The 17643-nt window shown below is 45.6% G+C and overlaps 8 protein-coding genes across 8 annotated transcripts; 5 read left to right on the plus strand and 3 right to left on the minus strand.

Annotated features, from left to right (window-relative positions):
* Positions 1-107: 107 nt before the first annotated feature.
* On the plus strand, positions 108-2104 carry N7443_000683 (purine nucleoside phosphorylase; the record flags this gene model as incomplete). The annotated part of the gene is made up of 7 exons (XM_056880739.1): positions 108-255; positions 402-608; positions 664-735; positions 788-1104; positions 1193-1298; positions 1361-1586; positions 1642-2104. 7 exons carry the CDS (start codon positions 108-110, stop codon positions 2102-2104), a joined length of 1539 nt encoding a protein of 512 aa, XP_056745977.1.
* Positions 2105-2490: 386 nt separating this feature from the next.
* N7443_000684 (trafficking protein particle complex subunit) lies at positions 2491-3282 on the plus strand (the record flags this gene model as incomplete). Its single annotated transcript, XM_056880740.1, has 4 exons — positions 2491-2694; positions 2761-2919; positions 3003-3092; positions 3151-3282. 4 exons carry the CDS (start codon positions 2491-2493, stop codon positions 3280-3282), a joined length of 585 nt encoding a protein of 194 aa, XP_056745978.1.
* Positions 3283-3764: 482 nt separating this feature from the next.
* Positions 3765-5152, minus strand: N7443_000685 (malate dehydrogenase; the record flags this gene model as incomplete). Its single annotated transcript, XM_056880741.1, has 8 exons — positions 3765-3905; positions 3971-4115; positions 4166-4250; positions 4309-4686; positions 4741-4828; positions 4891-5001; positions 5060-5091; positions 5140-5152. The coding sequence occupies 8 exons, from the start codon at positions 5150-5152 to the stop codon at positions 3765-3767; spliced, it is 993 nt and encodes a 330-aa protein (XP_056745979.1).
* A 698-nt stretch (positions 5153-5850) lies between these two features.
* On the minus strand, positions 5851-6591 carry N7443_000686 (uncharacterized protein; the record flags this gene model as incomplete). Its single annotated transcript, XM_056880742.1, has 5 exons — positions 5851-6025; positions 6098-6222; positions 6300-6323; positions 6385-6479; positions 6540-6591. The coding sequence occupies 5 exons, from the start codon at positions 6589-6591 to the stop codon at positions 5851-5853; spliced, it is 471 nt and encodes a 156-aa protein (XP_056745980.1).
* Positions 6592-6928: 337 nt separating this feature from the next.
* Positions 6929-7363, plus strand: N7443_000687 (DUF2015 domain-containing protein; the record flags this gene model as incomplete). The annotated part of the gene is made up of 2 exons (XM_056880743.1): positions 6929-6983; positions 7044-7363. 2 exons carry the CDS (start codon positions 6929-6931, stop codon positions 7361-7363), a joined length of 375 nt encoding a protein of 124 aa, XP_056745981.1.
* A 520-nt stretch (positions 7364-7883) lies between these two features.
* On the minus strand, positions 7884-9040 carry N7443_000688 (U2 snRNP complex subunit HSH49; the record flags this gene model as incomplete). The annotated part of the gene is made up of 3 exons (XM_056880744.1): positions 7884-8537; positions 8590-8965; positions 9021-9040. The coding sequence occupies 3 exons, from the start codon at positions 9038-9040 to the stop codon at positions 7884-7886; spliced, it is 1050 nt and encodes a 349-aa protein (XP_056745982.1).
* A 349-nt stretch (positions 9041-9389) lies between these two features.
* N7443_000689 (mitochondrial import receptor subunit TOM7) lies at positions 9390-9822 on the plus strand (the record flags this gene model as incomplete). Its single annotated transcript, XM_056880745.1, has 5 exons — positions 9390-9416; positions 9478-9524; positions 9591-9619; positions 9712-9748; positions 9801-9822. The coding sequence occupies 5 exons, from the start codon at positions 9390-9392 to the stop codon at positions 9820-9822; spliced, it is 162 nt and encodes a 53-aa protein (XP_056745983.1).
* A 345-nt stretch (positions 9823-10167) lies between these two features.
* Positions 10168-11191, plus strand: N7443_000690 (putative mitochondrial folate carrier protein Flx1; the record flags this gene model as incomplete). Its single annotated transcript, XM_056880746.1, has 3 exons — positions 10168-10282; positions 10336-10578; positions 10632-11191. The coding sequence occupies 3 exons, from the start codon at positions 10168-10170 to the stop codon at positions 11189-11191; spliced, it is 918 nt and encodes a 305-aa protein (XP_056745984.1).
* Between the last annotated feature and the right edge of the window lie 6452 nt (positions 11192-17643).

The following is a 17643-nucleotide window of genomic DNA, read 5'->3' on the forward strand; positions in this document are numbered from 1 at the left end:
AGGATTGAGATGCGTCTTTACGGATCCCCTGCTGGCTTGGCTGTGTCGTATTCTGCCTGAGTCGCTGGTGCTCTTCTTGAGCATTTCCACGAAGTGGCCGCGTTACGATGGCGTCCTCCGGCCAATCCTCAGAGATCGCCCATCTCGTTGCTCTTATAAAGACTCTCACTAATCCACAGCTGAAAGATCTTTTACGAAACGAAGGTCTTGCTGTTTCCGGAGTTAAAATATCCCTACAGCTTCGCATCATTGACTGTTTGTTCCCTCCCTCTTGACTTCTTTTCCGTCCCACTGCCGATTCTGTGCTCTCTCCGCTTGCTTTCCCTATATTTCCCTCCAATATTTCGATCAATTCTTCCGGAGTCTTGTCCGAAGGGGTATTGACCTTTACAATGAAACAGATCTTGAACGCCTAGCCATTTCGGAGGGAAATGGCGCCCGCTACGATGCCCTCAGGCGGCTTATCTTCCACACAGCTGTCCCGGGTACTTCAACTTTCCAGGCAAACACTGGCTTTCCGCTCCAGAGCTCTACTGTTTCTCATCCTGCACCCCCACAAGCTCGATCTACACCTCTAGGGGCCTCGATGTCGCCCCATTCACATACCGGTTTGCATAGTCCCCCACCCCAATTATCTTTGGCTGGGGCTCATTCATAACACAGGTCATCTCACTTTCAAGGAAAGTCCTTTCTTTACGATCGTAACGCACCTCACCCCGATTGTAGAGTGTAAAGGTAAGCACCCGAGAGGGCCCTCAGTCAAGTCATGGCGTCTAATATGAGTCAGTCCGCGAGCAAACAAGGGATAGCGTTGAACTCAAGGTCAATTTCTCTGCGTCTACGGCTGCGGATTTGCAAACAGACCCGAATCTTCGGGTGATGGTGTATTGTGCAGCAGACTCTGGCCTCAAACAATATACCAAGTCCGACATTGCATTTCCACACCAAGTGGAGTTAAAGGCAAATCTTGATGAAGTCAAGGCCAATCTTCGGGGCTTGAAGAATAAACCAGGTACTACACAGCCCGCTGATGTAACGAACTACATGCGCAAGAAGCCCGGTTACACCAACAACATCGTCATGACTTATGCGTTGACTCAAAAGGTAGGTTTCTTTAATACCTGGCTCACTTATGGCGCTTTGTGTGTTGTAGCATCACGGCCATGGATGTTCTTGCTAATACTCGCTGCAGAAATTTTTCGCGCTCGCCAATCTTGTCAGACAGCACCCAGTGGATGATCTGGTCGCAGAGTTGAAATCCCGCAAACTCATATCCAAGGAGCAGGTGCTTCGAGAAAGTAGGCTTTCGAATTTTCTTGTCCATTGATAGATACAACAGTCTAACGGAATTCTGTTGCAGTGAAAAATCGTGCCGAGGACTCTGACATTGTTGCTACGTCGAGTATCATGTCTCTCAAATGCCCTTTATCGACTTTACGGATCCAGGTTCCCTGTCGCTCAGTAGTCTGTACCCATAATCAGTGCTTTGATGCATCATCTTTTCTTGAGTTGCAAAAGCAGGCCCCAACCTGGACCTGCCCAGTATGCTCCAAGTCAACCAGTTTTGAGTCACTGCAAATTGATCAGTAAGTTTGACATCGACAAGCTTTCCAGGTCTTGATCTTTTTCTGATTTTAATAGATACGTTGATGACATTCTACGTGAAACTTTGTCAGACGTGGAGCAGGTCGTCATTGAACCTGATGGGGCATGGTCAAGTCCCAATGATGCGGATGGAGTCAAACTGGGCGGAGTGACCCCTGCAACAGATGATGACGACTTGATCGAAATTATCGAGCCTGGCATTAATCCTGTGAAGCAGGAGCCTATAACTTCGAGCGTTATGCTTGAACGAACCCCGGCCCAATCCCACTCTCAATCCCGGGAGGCATCAACACCGTCTTCTGCGGTTCGAACGTCTAAAAAACGATCTGCTGCCCAAGTCATTGACCTCACGGCTAGTGATGAAGAAGAAGATGAATCACCGGTGCCCCCGCCGAAGCGGCCAGCCCTAAGCTTTAGTGTTCGAGGGGATCCTCACCAGCCGGCCACTAGCAGTCCTCTTCATAGCAGGACCTACCCACCGCCATACCAGTCGGGCTGAATCTCGACGTGGATCAGGGTGTACTCATACTACTCTTTGAATTGTGTTTTACATGCATCTTGCCGTGGTGTTTATGGAGTGGCCTTGATTCCTGGATTGCATTCGGATTAGTTAATTCCAGAGCGAATATGTGTTTATGTGACCTCAGACAGGACTTCTTTTGAGAATTTTGTATTTTGCTTCTGACCCTACCCCTTATCTTTCGCTTTATTTCTGGTTCCCGAACATTGAATCCCCGCCATTGGAGTGATGTCGAGGTGCATTGATATATCGCGTGGTAGTTCAAACCGTAGTTTACATGTGGGGGGGGGGAGATCTCTCTTCCCGCCTTCAACCCCCCGAAACCTTGGCAAACACCTCCCCTCAACTCACATCACCCAGCCACCATGTCATTCGATGCGTCTGCGGCGTTAAGCGTTTCCGATCCGGATGCACGCGCTGTAAGCTCTTCCTGCTTTGACTTCCTGCTCATCGAGCTGGTGCCTATGGCCGAGCGCCTCGCTAAGGAGCTGGCGACAAGCGAAACCGAACCAGAAGATGGAGAGGTCAGAGAGACTACGTACTTTCGTCTTGAGTCTTTAGGCTACCGGGTAGGACAGGGTCTCGCTGAAAGGTAGGATGCTTTATGCCCTTGCGTTCGCCGCCAACCCTCGTAGACAACGCTCCAGCTTACTGACGGCATCACCTCGCGAGACAGATTCTCCCGAGATCGGCCTCGATTCACAGACAACCTCGACGTTATCAAATTCCTATGCAAGGATCTTTGGACAGTTTTGTTTCGAAAACAGGTGGACAATTTGAAAACAAACCATCGGGTACGTCGGCGACGAGATACGGAGCTGGAGATTCAAACTTAGCTGCCTCGGCGTGACAGGGAAACTGATGTGGAACTCAATAGGGAGTCTACGTTCTCACCGACAGTGCATTTCGCCCATTTGGAAGAATGAGCATGGCGGTGCGGAGTGAAGCGATATCAATGGCGCAAGCGGTAGGCAACTCTCTATATACTTCCTCATGGAGCTTATGGCTAATACCTCGAACTTCAGTACCTGTGGTTCCCATGCGGTATCATTCGAGGTGCTCTAGCGAACCTAGGCATTAACACAACGGTACAGGCAGAGACGTCGGATCTCCCAGGGGCTACTTTCCAGATCAAAACCATCCAGGCCAGACCCTGAGAGTGTGACTACGATTTCCAGGCCGGCCTGGACTCGGTTTGCCGCAGGTCAACTGTCCCCGGTAGTATTCTCCAGCTGGTCTGAAGATGAGGGCCAGGTACCCGTACCGCGTATACGGCCCCGCAGAATAAAGGACCTTCATTCCAAAGGTCGACTACACAAGACAGGACTACAAGAAGCATGCCGGTGCGAACGGAGTTTGATGATATTCTTTGCATGCCTGATCTCCACTATCTTGCATGCTATGCTGCCACCAAATACAACGACCGAGAACCAAGCCCTGTCATGTCTGTTCGTCGTTCATAATCTCATGATCTCACGCTTAAAGCCTATCTTTCCGGGATAACCATAATTAGCAAGATTCTGGCCATATGTTTCAACGTGCAGATGCACCGGGTTCCAGCCGGCGAGTACAAATGTGGCACGATAGAATTCGCCCGTGTCATGTGCCAGGCAAGAATTTTTTTTGGGAGAGGGAAGTATTACTTTGGTGGGGGGTTCTTGATGAACTCGACGCCCTTCTCAATGTTGCCCTTAAGGCCCTTGATACAAGCCTCGAGGAGCTTCTGCTCCTTTTCGGTCACACCGCCAAGGATGTTAATGGCTCTCTCTGCTCCATTGGGCTGTAGGAATAGTGTCAGTTTGCGTCTCACACCATTGATTCAATGCATTGAGCTAGAAAACTTACGCCGAGCTCCACGGGAGTAGAGAAGAATTCAACGCCGGTAGCCTTGGCGATCTCATCGCCGCCAGTAACACCGGGCAGGTAGACGAAAGTGGGCTCGACGATGCCCTTCTCGCCCTTGGCGGCCTTGATAACGGACTCGGCGAATCTTTGATAGGTCAGTGACAGAAACTCGCAGCAAGTATGGGTCGACCCTACCTGAAACCGGCATAGGCCATAGACAGAGTAGCAGATCCAGCACCATCCTTGGCCTTGACGACCTCATCACCACCAAATTGAACGCCTGCGTTGTGTCAGTCGGAACATTCTCTTCAGATGATGGATGTGGTGGGCCAACTCACGGTTAACGAGAGCATCATATCGGTCAGCGGGGATTTGGAAGTTAGGAGAGACCTTGCTGAAGAGGGGGACGATGGTCTCGCCGGAATGGCCACCGATGACGGGGACGGTAGCCTTGGAGGGGTCCTTCTGGCCGGAGAACTCCTGGGTGAAGGTTTCGGCACGGACGACATCCAGGGTGGTCACACCGAACAAACGCTTAGGGTCAAAAACGCCGGCGGCCTTGAGGACCTCGGCGGCAATGGGAACGGTGGAGTTGACAGGGTTAGAGATGACGAGGGTGAAAGCCTTGGGGCTGAACTCGGCAATACCCTTGGCCAGGTCGCGTACGATACCGGCGTTGATTTTGAAAAGGTCGTCACGGGTCATACCAGGCTTGCCTGAATACCGGACAGTTAGCAGATGATAATCAGGGCCGTAGACGAAATACTAACGGGGGATGCCGGCCGGGATAACCACGATATCGGCACCAGTCAGGGCGTGCTTCAGGCCATCATCCTTGGGGAGGTAGCCGGTGGTTTTCTGCATTTTGGTCAGAGCCATTCTGGCAGGCCAAGGCAAGGAGCTGTAGGATTCGAACATACAGCAACCGAGGAGATGTGAGAAAGGTCGGCAGCGACACCCGGAGTGTTAACAACATCGTACAGGGCGAGCTCGTCAACTAGAGGGCAAGCCTTCAGGAGGAGAGAGAGAGGCTATCGGAAACCGTTAGCTGAAGCTTAGAAGGGGGAGGGGTAGGTTGAGAGAGCTGACCTGGCCAATGCCACCAGAGGCACCAAGAACAACTTGAATCCGTTAGCATGATGAACCATAATTAATTAAAGGATACCCACCAGCTTTGACCATGATGTAGAAAGTAATGTGGAAAGGATGGGGAGAGGAGAGATGAAGAGAGGAGAGAAGAGGGAAAGCGGGAGGTTTTAATAACAGAGGGGCTCAAGCAATGAGGGGCAACCCCGGAGTGGCCCTGAAGGGGGGTAAACCCATGTTAACGACTTATGATTCCCCGATTTGTTTCGTCCCATGGAGCTCTAGAACTCTCGAACATGCATAGTACACTGTATTACTAGTACGACCTGACATGTGGAGTGGAGTAAGTGTTTTTCAGTCTGGTTTCTCCGATCATTTTCGTCCCTTGTGATTAGTGCCTATGCTCCCCCCGGTCTTCTCCTCCCTCTCCTCCATCCACTTGTCGGGAAAAGGCGGGATACCATCAGAGACTCCACGGCAAACGACATCATTGTTTTCCCGTGCTACCTTTCCGGCTTCTACTTTGGTCTCAAACCCGAGGCTTAAGCTCTCGGCCCGACTATCGGCGCAATTGAGATCGTTTCTTATACTTCCCCAGGCTGAGAGCTTTTCCGTCCTGTGGATTGTTTCTTTTGAGAAGTGCATTCTTCCAAAGATCCGGTTGTCCCGGAGTGAAAACCGCTAGATTACATGGACACCTCGTCCTTTTTATCCAGCACGACGTGGTCATTCATTCCAAAGATCGACCGATTCGCCGTTCGTCCACCCTTGTTCGCCATCACTTCTGAACATATTTACTCGTCCTTCTCGGCGGCCTGGTGGGCCTTGACACCACGGGCCTTGGAGGCGGGGGCATCCTTCTTGGGCTGCTGCGAGCGACGGATGGCGCTCACACGGGCAACGGCCTCCTCGCGGAGATCGGCACGGTAGCCGTTCTGGGCGGTCTTGTCGGCAACACCCTTGTAGATCCTGTTGCGTCCGTTGGTCAATACCGTTATTTCACCGTCGCGGTTCAATTGAAGCACCCGGTGTCTTGCTTACTTGCGTGTAGCGGTCTTGGGGCCGTAGGTGACGGTGACCTGGTTCTTGCCGGGCTGCTGGGGGTTGCTGGGCTTCTTGGTGGTCACAGCGACATCACCATTCTCAGTAGCCTGAACACCGACGGCCTGAGGAAAGCTGATTAGAATTTCGCGAGTTCAATGGGGGTAGTCTCCTGCAAAGCGCGGTGTAAGACTATATGTACCTTGGTGTTGGCGTAACCGGCATACTAAATATTTCTGTCAGTCTTCAACCCGGAGAAGCACAAATGACGAACAGTTGGATCGAACCTTGAAGGAGTGCTTGTTCACCAGGTTGAGAGGGTCCCGGGAGAACTGGGAGCCACCACCGGCGTTACGGCGGACCAGATAAGCATTCTGGTTGCCTATAACGAAACGTCAGCCACGAACCGAAAATTGAGGGAAAAAATTCCAGAGGTACATACGGGTGATCATCCAGATCAGATCGTTGGAGACGTTTGTGCGTTCGGCGGCCATTGTGACGGTTTGGACTCGAAAGGTAGCGATCACTCTTGAAAGTGTGTGTGAGTCGAATTGGAATGCGCTCTCGCTAAGCAGGCCATTTTGGGTTTAGCCTATATTGTCTCACCTCATGCCTTGTTTATGCCTGTAAAATCAGGCAAGTAGAGGCCCATGGAGACATCAAGGCACCGAGGCACCAAGGCATCAAGGCTCGACCAGATGACGCCCCAACCTGAGCTAGGGCGCTTCGCTGATCGGATTCTTTGGTCCATGGCCTGACTGAACTCGTTGAACTTGGAGTTCTCACGACTTCCAATTCCAAGGGGCACAGGCAGCCCTAATCTTGCCTATCATGACATACACTCTCTTCTACTCTCTCTTATTTTCGGTCATCATCTGCGGAACGGGTAAGTCCAGCGTCCCTTGCTCCCCCGGATTTACCGGAGTACGATCTAATGTTCATCCAGCACTCTACCTTACTCGATCCCGATGGATCCCACTACTTCCGGTACCAGACTACATCTATCATCGACTTCCCTCTAGCTTCACGGGCGATCTGGAGGCCGGCTTGAGCTCGTCGCAGTTCGACATTGCCGCAAACGTTGCGGACGGCGATACGAGAGGCGGCCTGGACCAGCGAGCCAAGCAGGAGGTACAAAGGATTATGAAGACTCGTAGGGTCAATTTTGATGAAGCGCGACGGATTTATACCGAACAGCGATTCGCAAAGAACAATATTGGACCAGACGGTCGACCTCGAGACCCCAAGTTCGTTTCATTTTCATGAGCAATCATTTGCCACTATTTGCCGGTCTCTTCTTTTTCCTTTCGACTACGCTTTTTCCTTCATGTTCCCATACTGAGCCAGTTGGTTTTCCTGTGTTGTCTTTTGGTGCTACCTGTGGCGTTTTAGTTTAGGCAGAAACCATCATTCTCTTATACAGAGGTAGAACTTGCACTTCCATTCATCATTCTCCTCAGATTAAGTTTAAGATCGCTAGAGTGTTTACCAGTGCGCCTGTCGTTATTTTCAAGAGATGATGAGCTTCCCCGTTTTCCTCAGTCAGGGCGCGACGGAACTCGCTCAAATCCCGGAACAATGTGTAATACGTAGTTGCATGTTCTCTTGGGCGGCTCATGATGCAGATTCGGAGGCACGATCTGCTCTGCTGCCGCAAAGCCAAGGTATTTGGTGGCCCTTTCTCCGATGAAGAGTTCTAGACCACCGATCGCTCCAAATCACAGGACCCTCCACTGGGTCATCCGATGCCGCTACAGGTCTCAACTATCGAACAGTTTCGAGCTACTCAGCGACCGTTCCCATAGCCAGGTTGCTGAAACCCGGGAGGTAGTGACGGGGCCGCTCCAGGGACGCTTGCTGGAGGCCCAAACCCGGGAGGCCCAAACCCAGGCGGGGGTGCAGCTTGCGGGGCATAAGGTGCCTGGCCGGCTCCATTGAAACCTGGCGGAATGAAGGTTTGGGGACCGCCGTAGCCAGCTTGAGACGGCGGTGGACGCGCTGGTAAACCTGGCGGTGGGGTCGCGAGTGATGGGGGAGGAGCAGGCCGACTCTGAGGAGGCAGCTGGTAGGACATAGGTACCGGCAATCCTCTGCCCATGCCCGGATCGGCTGCTTGTGGGCCAGTGCTCACCGGCCGAGAGGCATCGCCATTTAGCATCGCTGGAGTGGCAGAGCCTGGACCAGCCCCAGCGAATGTGGGCGGCATCTGCTGTGTTGGCGGCTGTACGTTGTGTTTCCGAGCCTGTGTCGCCAACATGCGCTCTGCCTCGTCACCGTGCCTCTCTCCTTTGCCATCCTTCTTGTATGCGTACTGGACTGAGACTTGCTTGTTCATGAGATATTGGCCGTTCATATTCGCGACTGCGGCATCGGAGGATTCGAAATCGGCGAAAGAGACAAAGCCGTAACCCTTGGACAGGTTATTGTCATCTCGGGCAATCTAGTATCAGTTAGCTCTATCAAGCAGGGACTCTTGGACAGGAGTGTCTGACCTTGGGAAGGTTGACCAAATTGCCGAAACGGCTGAACGTGTCGTAAAGAACTTGCTCGGCGACCATGGGATCCAAGTTTCCGACAAAGAGCTCTGCGCCGATTTCCACAGATTTTTGTTTGTCCGCCGATGCCTTGTTCACGCGGATTGGTTTGCCGAACAGGCGTATTCCATTCATGACTCTCGATGCATATTCGGCATCTTCCTCGCTGATGAACTCCACGAATCCATACCCTTGGTGTAACTGCGTAACTCGGTCTTTCGGCAGGTGGACGTTAACAATGCGACCCGCCTGCAGCATCAGCTCCCATACCAAGCTGTCCGAGGCACGCTCATCGAGATTTCCGATGTACACTGTGGCCTCCTTATCTTGTTCCCTGTATGTAGATTAGCGGTAGGAAACGCTGAGCGTTCAAAGACAGAGTATCTTACCAATGTCTTGCGCCGGACATGGTGCCGACAGGTCAAGGGAAACCGGGGGGGGGAGGGAAATCGAATCGAGACACGACAAGAAGAGGCAAAAGGCGCAAGTATCAATTTTCTAGATAGGACTCCGTATCATGCGAGTGGGAGAGGCAAAATGTGCTGGCTGGCAAGGATGGTGAGTTTGAAAGAACTGGAGCTGATGCGGTGATCATGGGGTTTCCCGACTCCCGAAAACTCTTGAACCGTCTCTCGACCCTCTTTCTATCCACTCCAACCTCTTCAGCCTACCTTCGCGTCCTCTTCCCTCCTTCGTCTAGTTGGAGACCGTCTATTTCCTTCATCTTTCTTCCATTCACAAATCTACCGTTCGTCAATATGGTTCAATTCTCCGAGGAGACAAAGGTTGGTCCATCTTGTCGACGCGCACCTCCCTTCGAAAGGCTAACTCCGTCTCTTCTGTTAGGAACGCGTTTCCAAGGTTATCGATATTTCCAGAGTCGCCATTCACTAGTGAGACTTATGCCGATTTCTTACATTCGTACCAGCGACTGGGCTAACCTCATCGCGCTCTTCTAGCGGCTACTTGCCTCTCATCGTCTACCTAGGTATGTTTCGCTGGTATTGAGAAGGGGTTGAATCAAAAACTTCATGCCGCTTGGCCTAGGGCTTTGAAAATCTGCTGACTCAAAGGAAACAGGCTATACTTACAGCGAACCGAAGCCGTCTCTGTTCAAGTATGTCTCTTCCGCGCCGATTCCCGACCCGATATTCTAACCTCTTTATCAGGCTGTTCTCGCCTCTTGCTTAGATGCCTACCGGATAGTCGAAAATTGAATGGAATTGGGGCGAATTTGAGAAGCTAAGGAAAGACTCCATTACGCTGAAGACACTTGATACGTGTCTCTGTCTCTCTTTGAAGGCGGAGTCCGCCGTTCTATGACCTTTGCCGTCCGCCCTATGTATTTTTAAATCAAATCATGATTGTAATCGCTCTTAGCTTCAATAAAGATATGTCTTTATATTCAGCTCTCACATTTCACGTTCCAACCTTAATCCCGGCGAGTTCGGAAGCCGAAAAGTCTCCCGCGCGGCAGAAAACACTTTCTCCTCTACACGTCTCGTAACCACCCTACAAATTCACTTTTTAAGGTTCATGACTGGCCATGGCTTGTCGTCATCCTTTGTGGAGACCGTAGCAGGATTCACGGCGGGGATTGCTACGACTCTTTCCCTCCATCCACTCGACCTAGTCAAGACACGATTGCAGGGTACGACAACCTTCCCCTTTAAAGGCACGATCCTGACTCACCGGTTCCTCCAGTTGATCGAACGTCTTCCTCTCGACTTGGCAATTCATTGCGCATCGCTCATCGCGTCTTCCAAACGGAAGGCGGCTTAGCTGCTTTTTACCGAGGTCTCGCTCCGAATCTTATCGGCAACTCGACAAGTTGGGCCTTGTATTTCCTATGTTACAGTAGCTTCAAGGATGCTATTTGCTCATATCGGGAGCGAGAGGGCTGGATGCTCACATCCTCCGATTACTTTCTCGCGTCGGGCACTGCAGGTACGCTCTCTATATGCGAAGCTAGTACCCATCTCTAACTTGATGGCATGCAGGTGCTTTAACATCCATTATCACGAATCCAATCTGGGTAATTAAGACCCGCATGTTATCCACCGGATCCCAGGTTCCGGGCGCTTATCCTTCATTTGTCTCTGGGGCAAGACAGATTTACTGCACAGAGGGCGTACCGGGCTTCTACCGAGGTCTTGTGCCCGCCCTCTTTGGAGTTAGTCAGGGTGCTCTTCAGTTCATGGCTTATGAAAGATTAAAGATATTTCGATCTAGGTCGAGACACGATGCGCCTTTGGGCGATGTGAGTACCGGCGCAGGGCGGAAGCTTGGTAACTTCGATTTTCTGGCTCTCTCTAGTCTATCCAAAGTCTTCTCCGGCTGTATCACATACCCATACCAAGTTGTCAGGTCGCGTTTACAGACCTATGATTCGCACCTATTTTACCGCGGTGCTATCGATGCCGTTGTCAGGATCTGGGCCCAAGAGGGGCTTGCGGGATTTTACAAAGGTCTAGGTCCGAATCTATTCCGAGTGCTGCCGAGCACTTGGGTGACGTTTCTGGTATACGAAAATACAAAGGTCTATCTGTCCAGGTTATAGACTCGAACTGGTTTCCTGCTGGCAACATTATCATTTCTATATTGTTCGCAAGTCTCATCATTCTTCGGACAATTGTGGCTCAGCGCAAAATATCCACCTATTCTTCTATTAGGAGGGTCGAAAGTCTGTATATAGCCCATTTCCATTATAACGTATTTTACTCCGTCGCTATTACTACTTCCTCGCCACCCCCTATATCCTATATACTTAATCCTATATACTTAACTGAGCTAACGTGGCTGCAAAGGATGGGAGGAGAAAGTCTTGCTAGGAACACTTTGTTCCTGAGAACCTCTGCCTGGGCCAAAGTCATGCTTGAGATAAGACTAATCCTAAGAGCTTCATCAAGAGCACTCCCATCTCTTGCAAAATACTTCATGGCTTTACGAAGCATCCAAAAAAAGCTTTCTCACTCGGTTATACGTAGGCCACTATACGTACCACATTTCCTCTGCCAAGTGGGACTTCCCTATTGTAGCTGCCGCCGCTTTTATGGGTGCGCTCAGTGAGTGCTCGCTGAGTTCTCAGTGCTAGTGATTGGCTGCTCCCTGATGGCTCACTGATTACTCAGATCTATTGATCTATACCCAAAAAGGCACTCGGCCCACAATACTGTTTATTTGTGGACTACTTTCTGATGGCCTGATCAACTTCAATTTCTTTGGTGTTCTACACTCCTTTCTCACCCCCAGAACCCGGCCCAAAATGGAACGCACAGTTTTTATCTGTTGCCTAGTGACACAAAAAGATGATCTCTTTGCCCATTTTATCTACGACTGCTTTTGCGTAGACCCGGAGGTATAGAATGAAGCTATAGTTCCCTCCCCGGGTCATTGACACACTCTCCTCGTTCATTCTTTTCTCTTTTTCTTCGTGTTTCATTTCTATCTTAGCACTGCTCTGGGTATTTTCTCATCTTATTCATGGGTCAAAAGCTCTTCTTAGCTCAATAAGAGGGTCTCGCCAAAAAGACGCACCAAAAGCCATCGGAAAAGAGCGGTTATGAGGATTACGGTCGGGCACTTTAGAAAATACTGTCAGCAGCAAACATTTATAATGTCAAGCTTCTGGTACGTATCAGGTATCAGGCCGGCACATTTTGTCGAGGAAAGGCTTGATCATACTGATCTCCCCAGACTGAATTTATTTGTCGTCCAATCAGTCGGACTTCTTCAACTGACGGCAGCGTGGAACAAGTTCCAGCGCTTTTGATAATTTGAAGCTAAATTTGCTGTTATCGTCAACTTCGAGTAACAGATATTTAGTTCGAAATCGCACAGGCAATGACTACATCGGAGCTTTGCTAACGTTCATGAACAAAGTCGCAGGGATGCTCTACCTCTGCGTCATTATAGGCCATTCTGTCGAGGATATATTTACATATGCGGCTCCTTCAGCTGGCTGATGCATCTCTCGACGGGCCTGCGAGGCTTCTTATCCTCGATCATTTCACAACAACATCTCACAACAATATCTAATATGCAAATAGTAGAAGTAGGAGAGGCACTATAGGGGCAGTTTTGAAGATAAAAGAGGGGCGTTCAGGTTTATGGAAAACAAGACGAAGTACAATATAGTACAATATGGTCTCAGAAAGCACCCGAGGGTATGCGTTGTGACCATCATTTTCCGCCTCGGTCCTTTCGGAATGGTGGTAAATTCTATCACTAAAGCAAATTCATCACTGTCAAAAAAGAAACTGTACACTCCGAGCGAAAAGAACAGGATCGTGGGGAGAAGAAGGGAAAGAAGTCACTCGGTCAGAGTGAAATAATTCGGAATGAACATGGAGACCGGATTTATGGATGATCCGATATCATTATTTATTATGTAATCAGACATTCCTACAAACTGCCAGATTCAGAGTCAAGAGTTACCATGTACCTCTCACCATTATTTCCCACTCCTTCTTATGTATCTTACCTGGAATGACACCCTTTATTTATGGCAGGCTAGGCAGTCAATTTCAGAGTTGGAGGATGGTCCGACGCCTAGGAATCTGGTTTACCATGAGTGCATTAAGAGTTAGCTTATCAATTCAGCATGTGCGTCTAAAAACTATCTTAGATCTGATCAACTCCAAGGAGCCCGATATTGGAGCCTCAAAGGGGTGACTGTTGCCTATAGAAGTGTGAGCTTATTGGTGTGAGCGGCGGCTTATTGTTAAATTCTATAAGCTTTGTCACCATTGGGCCACTATCGCAGAATATAATGCAAATATCTGAGTAGACTTATTAACTTGCCTTGGCACTAACTCTCTGATGGTTGATAGTTGTCTATAGCCTAATTAATACATCATTGGGGTAGTAGAAAGAGTGTTATAGGAGCAAGTGGTATGATTTAAATGCTAGTTGGCTGGGAAAATTACATAGATAGGAAAGGGGTCCTGATGATATAGAAATATATATCTAATACTTTATAAAGGTAATTTATAAAGAAAATACTATTTTTTAAAAAATTTACCTTAAATATCTTTAATTATTGGATATCTCTATTTAAGTATTTACAGTTATTACTCCTAGAGAAATATACATAGTATTAAATTAAGATATAAGCCTCCTCGTATTAACGCCTAGGAGATAGATGAGCTATATTAAGAATAAAGACGCTTCTAGTATAGAGATAGAGCCTCCTTAAAGCTCTTCTAATTTTACTCCTTACTAACTTGAATAATAGTAGTTCTATCTAATATCGACTACTATAATGTACTAACTAAGGTATTAATATTTACGATATTATTAGTAGAAGCAAACAATAAGTATTATCACTACCTAGCTTAGTATTTTAATAGTGATATATCCTTTTACTTCTCTCGCTTTTACCTCTTCCTACTCTACTTTATAGTATATTTTCTAATAAATAATAGATCCTATAAATATTTTACCACTCCTATTTTAGAAAGAGAATTAATATGCTTCCTAGTTATTATAGCTCTTACCTAGGATATCCTTTTAGTCCTAGTAACTTAATAATAATAGTAATAGATATCCTCATTATTAAGGACACTTAAATAGTACGATAATCTAGAAATTAATAATATTTTTTTTTCCTATAGGTCGGTCGAACTTTGATTCTTTATATTTTGAAAAGAGTTTCTTACTCTTAATAAAATTAAAATAGGTAAGTGTCAGCCGCGAAGGGGAGGCGGATACCACGAAGCTTTTCGTGGCGCGGGGTACGCTTTTGCAGATGCTTCCCCACCACAGAACGTAGGGCTATCCAACCAAGGAAGGACTTAATTGGATAAAGATAGAATGCAAAGGGCTTATGCATACTGTATGAGTACGATCCACAATCCTCAAACAAAGGACTCGAATAAGGAAGGATAGAAGAATATTTGAAGAGAGCGAAAGGTCTGTCATGTCTTCAAGAGGTTCTTTACGTACGCGCGTAGTTTATAGTCGTCTTAGTCGATTAGTTATTCCGGCTAGGCCTTATCCATAGAGCCCCCCTTTTTCTTTTTTCCAACCACGGCGGCGACCACGATAGTGGAGGGTGGTCAAACGGGGTTCAATCAGTTCCTCTCAATATCACGTGTAATATACCGAGCACCAGTTAATGCCCAGGACGTTAGATAGTTTTTTCGCGTTTTCTCTTTCTAATAATATAAGGTAATAGGCTTATTAATTAATCAAATTAAGGATCTACAATAGCCTAATAAATTATAAGATTAATTTCTATACCTCTTATAGGTGCTTTATTAACAAAGCTTCTTATTTAAACTTTATTAGTTAGTAATATTTATTATAGTATTTTTGTTATAATTTAGTAATATTTTAGGTAGTAATCTACTAACTTCTATTATAATTTATATAGTTTCTTTACTAAAGCTTTTCTCTTTATAATATTATCATTAGTATAAATATATAATAATAGATAGGATCTAAGTAATATAATTTACAAGAAACTATAAATTAATATTTATAATAGAGAGTATATATATTTTTTAAATAATATTAAAGAATATTATAGTTATAATTTAAATTATTCTAGATAGCTTAGTTAACTGATTTTATAATAGTTCCCTTAAGATAGGTATTCGCTTTAGGATAGCTCTATTTTTCTTAGTCTTAAACTAAGTTTTAAGACTAATTAGGTCTTTGTGTACAAAGTTTAAACGATAGTATTCTATAGGCTAGATAGTACCTTTTCCTTAGTAAGTCTCAATTACAATAAAGAAATAGGTTTAGGATCGTAGATATCACTAATCCTTTTAAATATTCTCAATAGAGTATCTATACCGTTAGTCTTCTCTAAATAGTATTTAATAGTGAAATTAAAAGCTATCGAAAATATTTACTATCTAACTTATTTTCTATTAAGTTTAGGCTAACGTATAAAAAATTTTAGGACTAAAATTTAATTACATATTAATTATTCTAATTATTAGGTCATAATATCATATTTCCTATTCTATATTTTGATATATTAGTTTTTAGTTACATAGACTATTATAAAAACCACACAAATCCCTCCGGCCAGAATCGCATTTCTGCGATATCTCAACAACCAGGGCCTCTTAGGTCTTAAGAACTAGTTCATCTTTTAAATACCTTTAAGCGCTGTCATTTAATTCTATTTTGGTAGGGTTAAAGGATGGTGTGCGTAAGTAATCCCCTAAACCACGGTTTAATACTCGAAAGCGGGGCGAACTATGAAACGCATAATACGCCCGTAAAACCTACCTCCGCCCTCACTATAGATCAAACCGCTTAGGGTACCCACGAAGTGCTTCAGTATATTAACCCTTGAAGACAGTAGGATCATTTTATCGCCGAATTTATTTAGAACATTAAATAGTATACTAGAAACGCCCTCTAGGGTGACGCACTTTCGCTCGCTAAGGTCTATTAGGCCTTAGATAAAATTGTCTAGGACGGCGAGTAGATTGAATTATATATAATTAATAGAGTCCTCTTTACCGTCTATAATAAAGAAATAGCGCCGATTCGCTATACTAAGGGCGCTAAGTATTACCCTCGTAGTTGGAGGGCTCTTTATAGCGATAAAAAAACCAATATTTAGGCGATATTATATTAATTATAGATATAGCTATAGGCGCGGAGCTTCTTTATCGCCATAAGAAAGCGTAAATTAAGGTATTTAGCCCTAATATATATCCTTAGATATATATAAGTAATAGTTATCTAAGATATACTAATAAAGGGTATAAATATATTTAGACTATCTCTAGATACTATATAGAACCTATCGGCCGATAGAGGGTAGGCGGATACCACGATAGCTTTATCGTGGCGCGGGGTACGCTTTTGCAGATGCTTCCCCACCACAGACCGTAGGACTATCCAACCAAGGAAGGACTTAAAAGGATAGGTTGGACTAGGTAAGGGACAAGATAATGAGGCACGACAACACCAACTTTCTTCCTTCTTCCCTCCTTTACTTCTTTATATCTTTACGCTCCCTTATCTTTATATTCTACTTTTCACTATATTTTTAGACGCGTTTACGCGTTATTTCTGTCCTTAAGTTTTAATCGATAGAAGTATCGCTACTATACCGGCGATAATAAGTTATATGAATAGGCGTGCTTTATTACGCGTTTTTTTGGTCTTATAAGCTGATCTTAGGAAGTGGCTACTTAGTGGCTTTTCTAAGAAAACTCTTACTATATATTCCTTAGACTCCTAGTTTAGTGCCTTTTTGCTAATATTCTAATAGGTTACCTATATTATATATTAGTCTTATCTCTCTAGCTGAGTTACTAATATACTCGCCTAGATCCCTATACCTAGTCCTACTACTAAAGGAAGGTGACACTATACAACGTAATAAATAGCCTTAGAGTTGTATAAAGTTTTCGCTAGTGTTCTAGGATATATACTATAACTCTAAGGCTATTAATAAGTTTAGTAATATAGATAATGCTAATATAGTTATTAAACTTCTTAATTAGCTTGTTAATACGTTGTCTCTTATATTTTCCCCTATCTAATAATCCCCTATCTAATAATTAGTACTTTTCCTATAGTATTTTAGGTCTAAATCTTCTCTAAGTTTTTATTAATTAACCTAATATATTAGCTCTTCTTAAGCCTTCGAAATTTTTTAATACTGTCTTATATATTCTCTATATTATATTTAGGTACCTATTTATTATATTTAGAAGGCTAACCCTTCTATTTAACTAGAAAGTATAATTATTAGTCGAATTTCTTTTTATCTTTTTTTTTTTTTTAATTGAGGATTTAGAATAGTCTAATAAATTACGGGGTTAACTTTTTTATATCTTATAGTCGAAGATTCTTCGTCGATAAGGCCACTAAGTCTCCTTATTTAAACTCTATCGGTTAGTGGTATTTTACTAATATTTTACTAATTTCTAATATAATTTTTATAGCTTTTTGACTTATATAGATATCGCTAAGGCCTTCTTCTTAGTTACGCTATTTTTAGTGCGGATGTAGAAGGATAAGGAGTACCTAACTAAG

The sequence above is a fragment of the Penicillium atrosanguineum genome (assembly GCF_028827265.1).
Source record: "Penicillium atrosanguineum strain IBT 20685 chromosome Unknown utg000001l_segment0_segment0, whole genome shotgun sequence".
Classification (NCBI taxonomy): domain Eukaryota; kingdom Fungi; phylum Ascomycota; class Eurotiomycetes; order Eurotiales; family Aspergillaceae; genus Penicillium; species Penicillium atrosanguineum.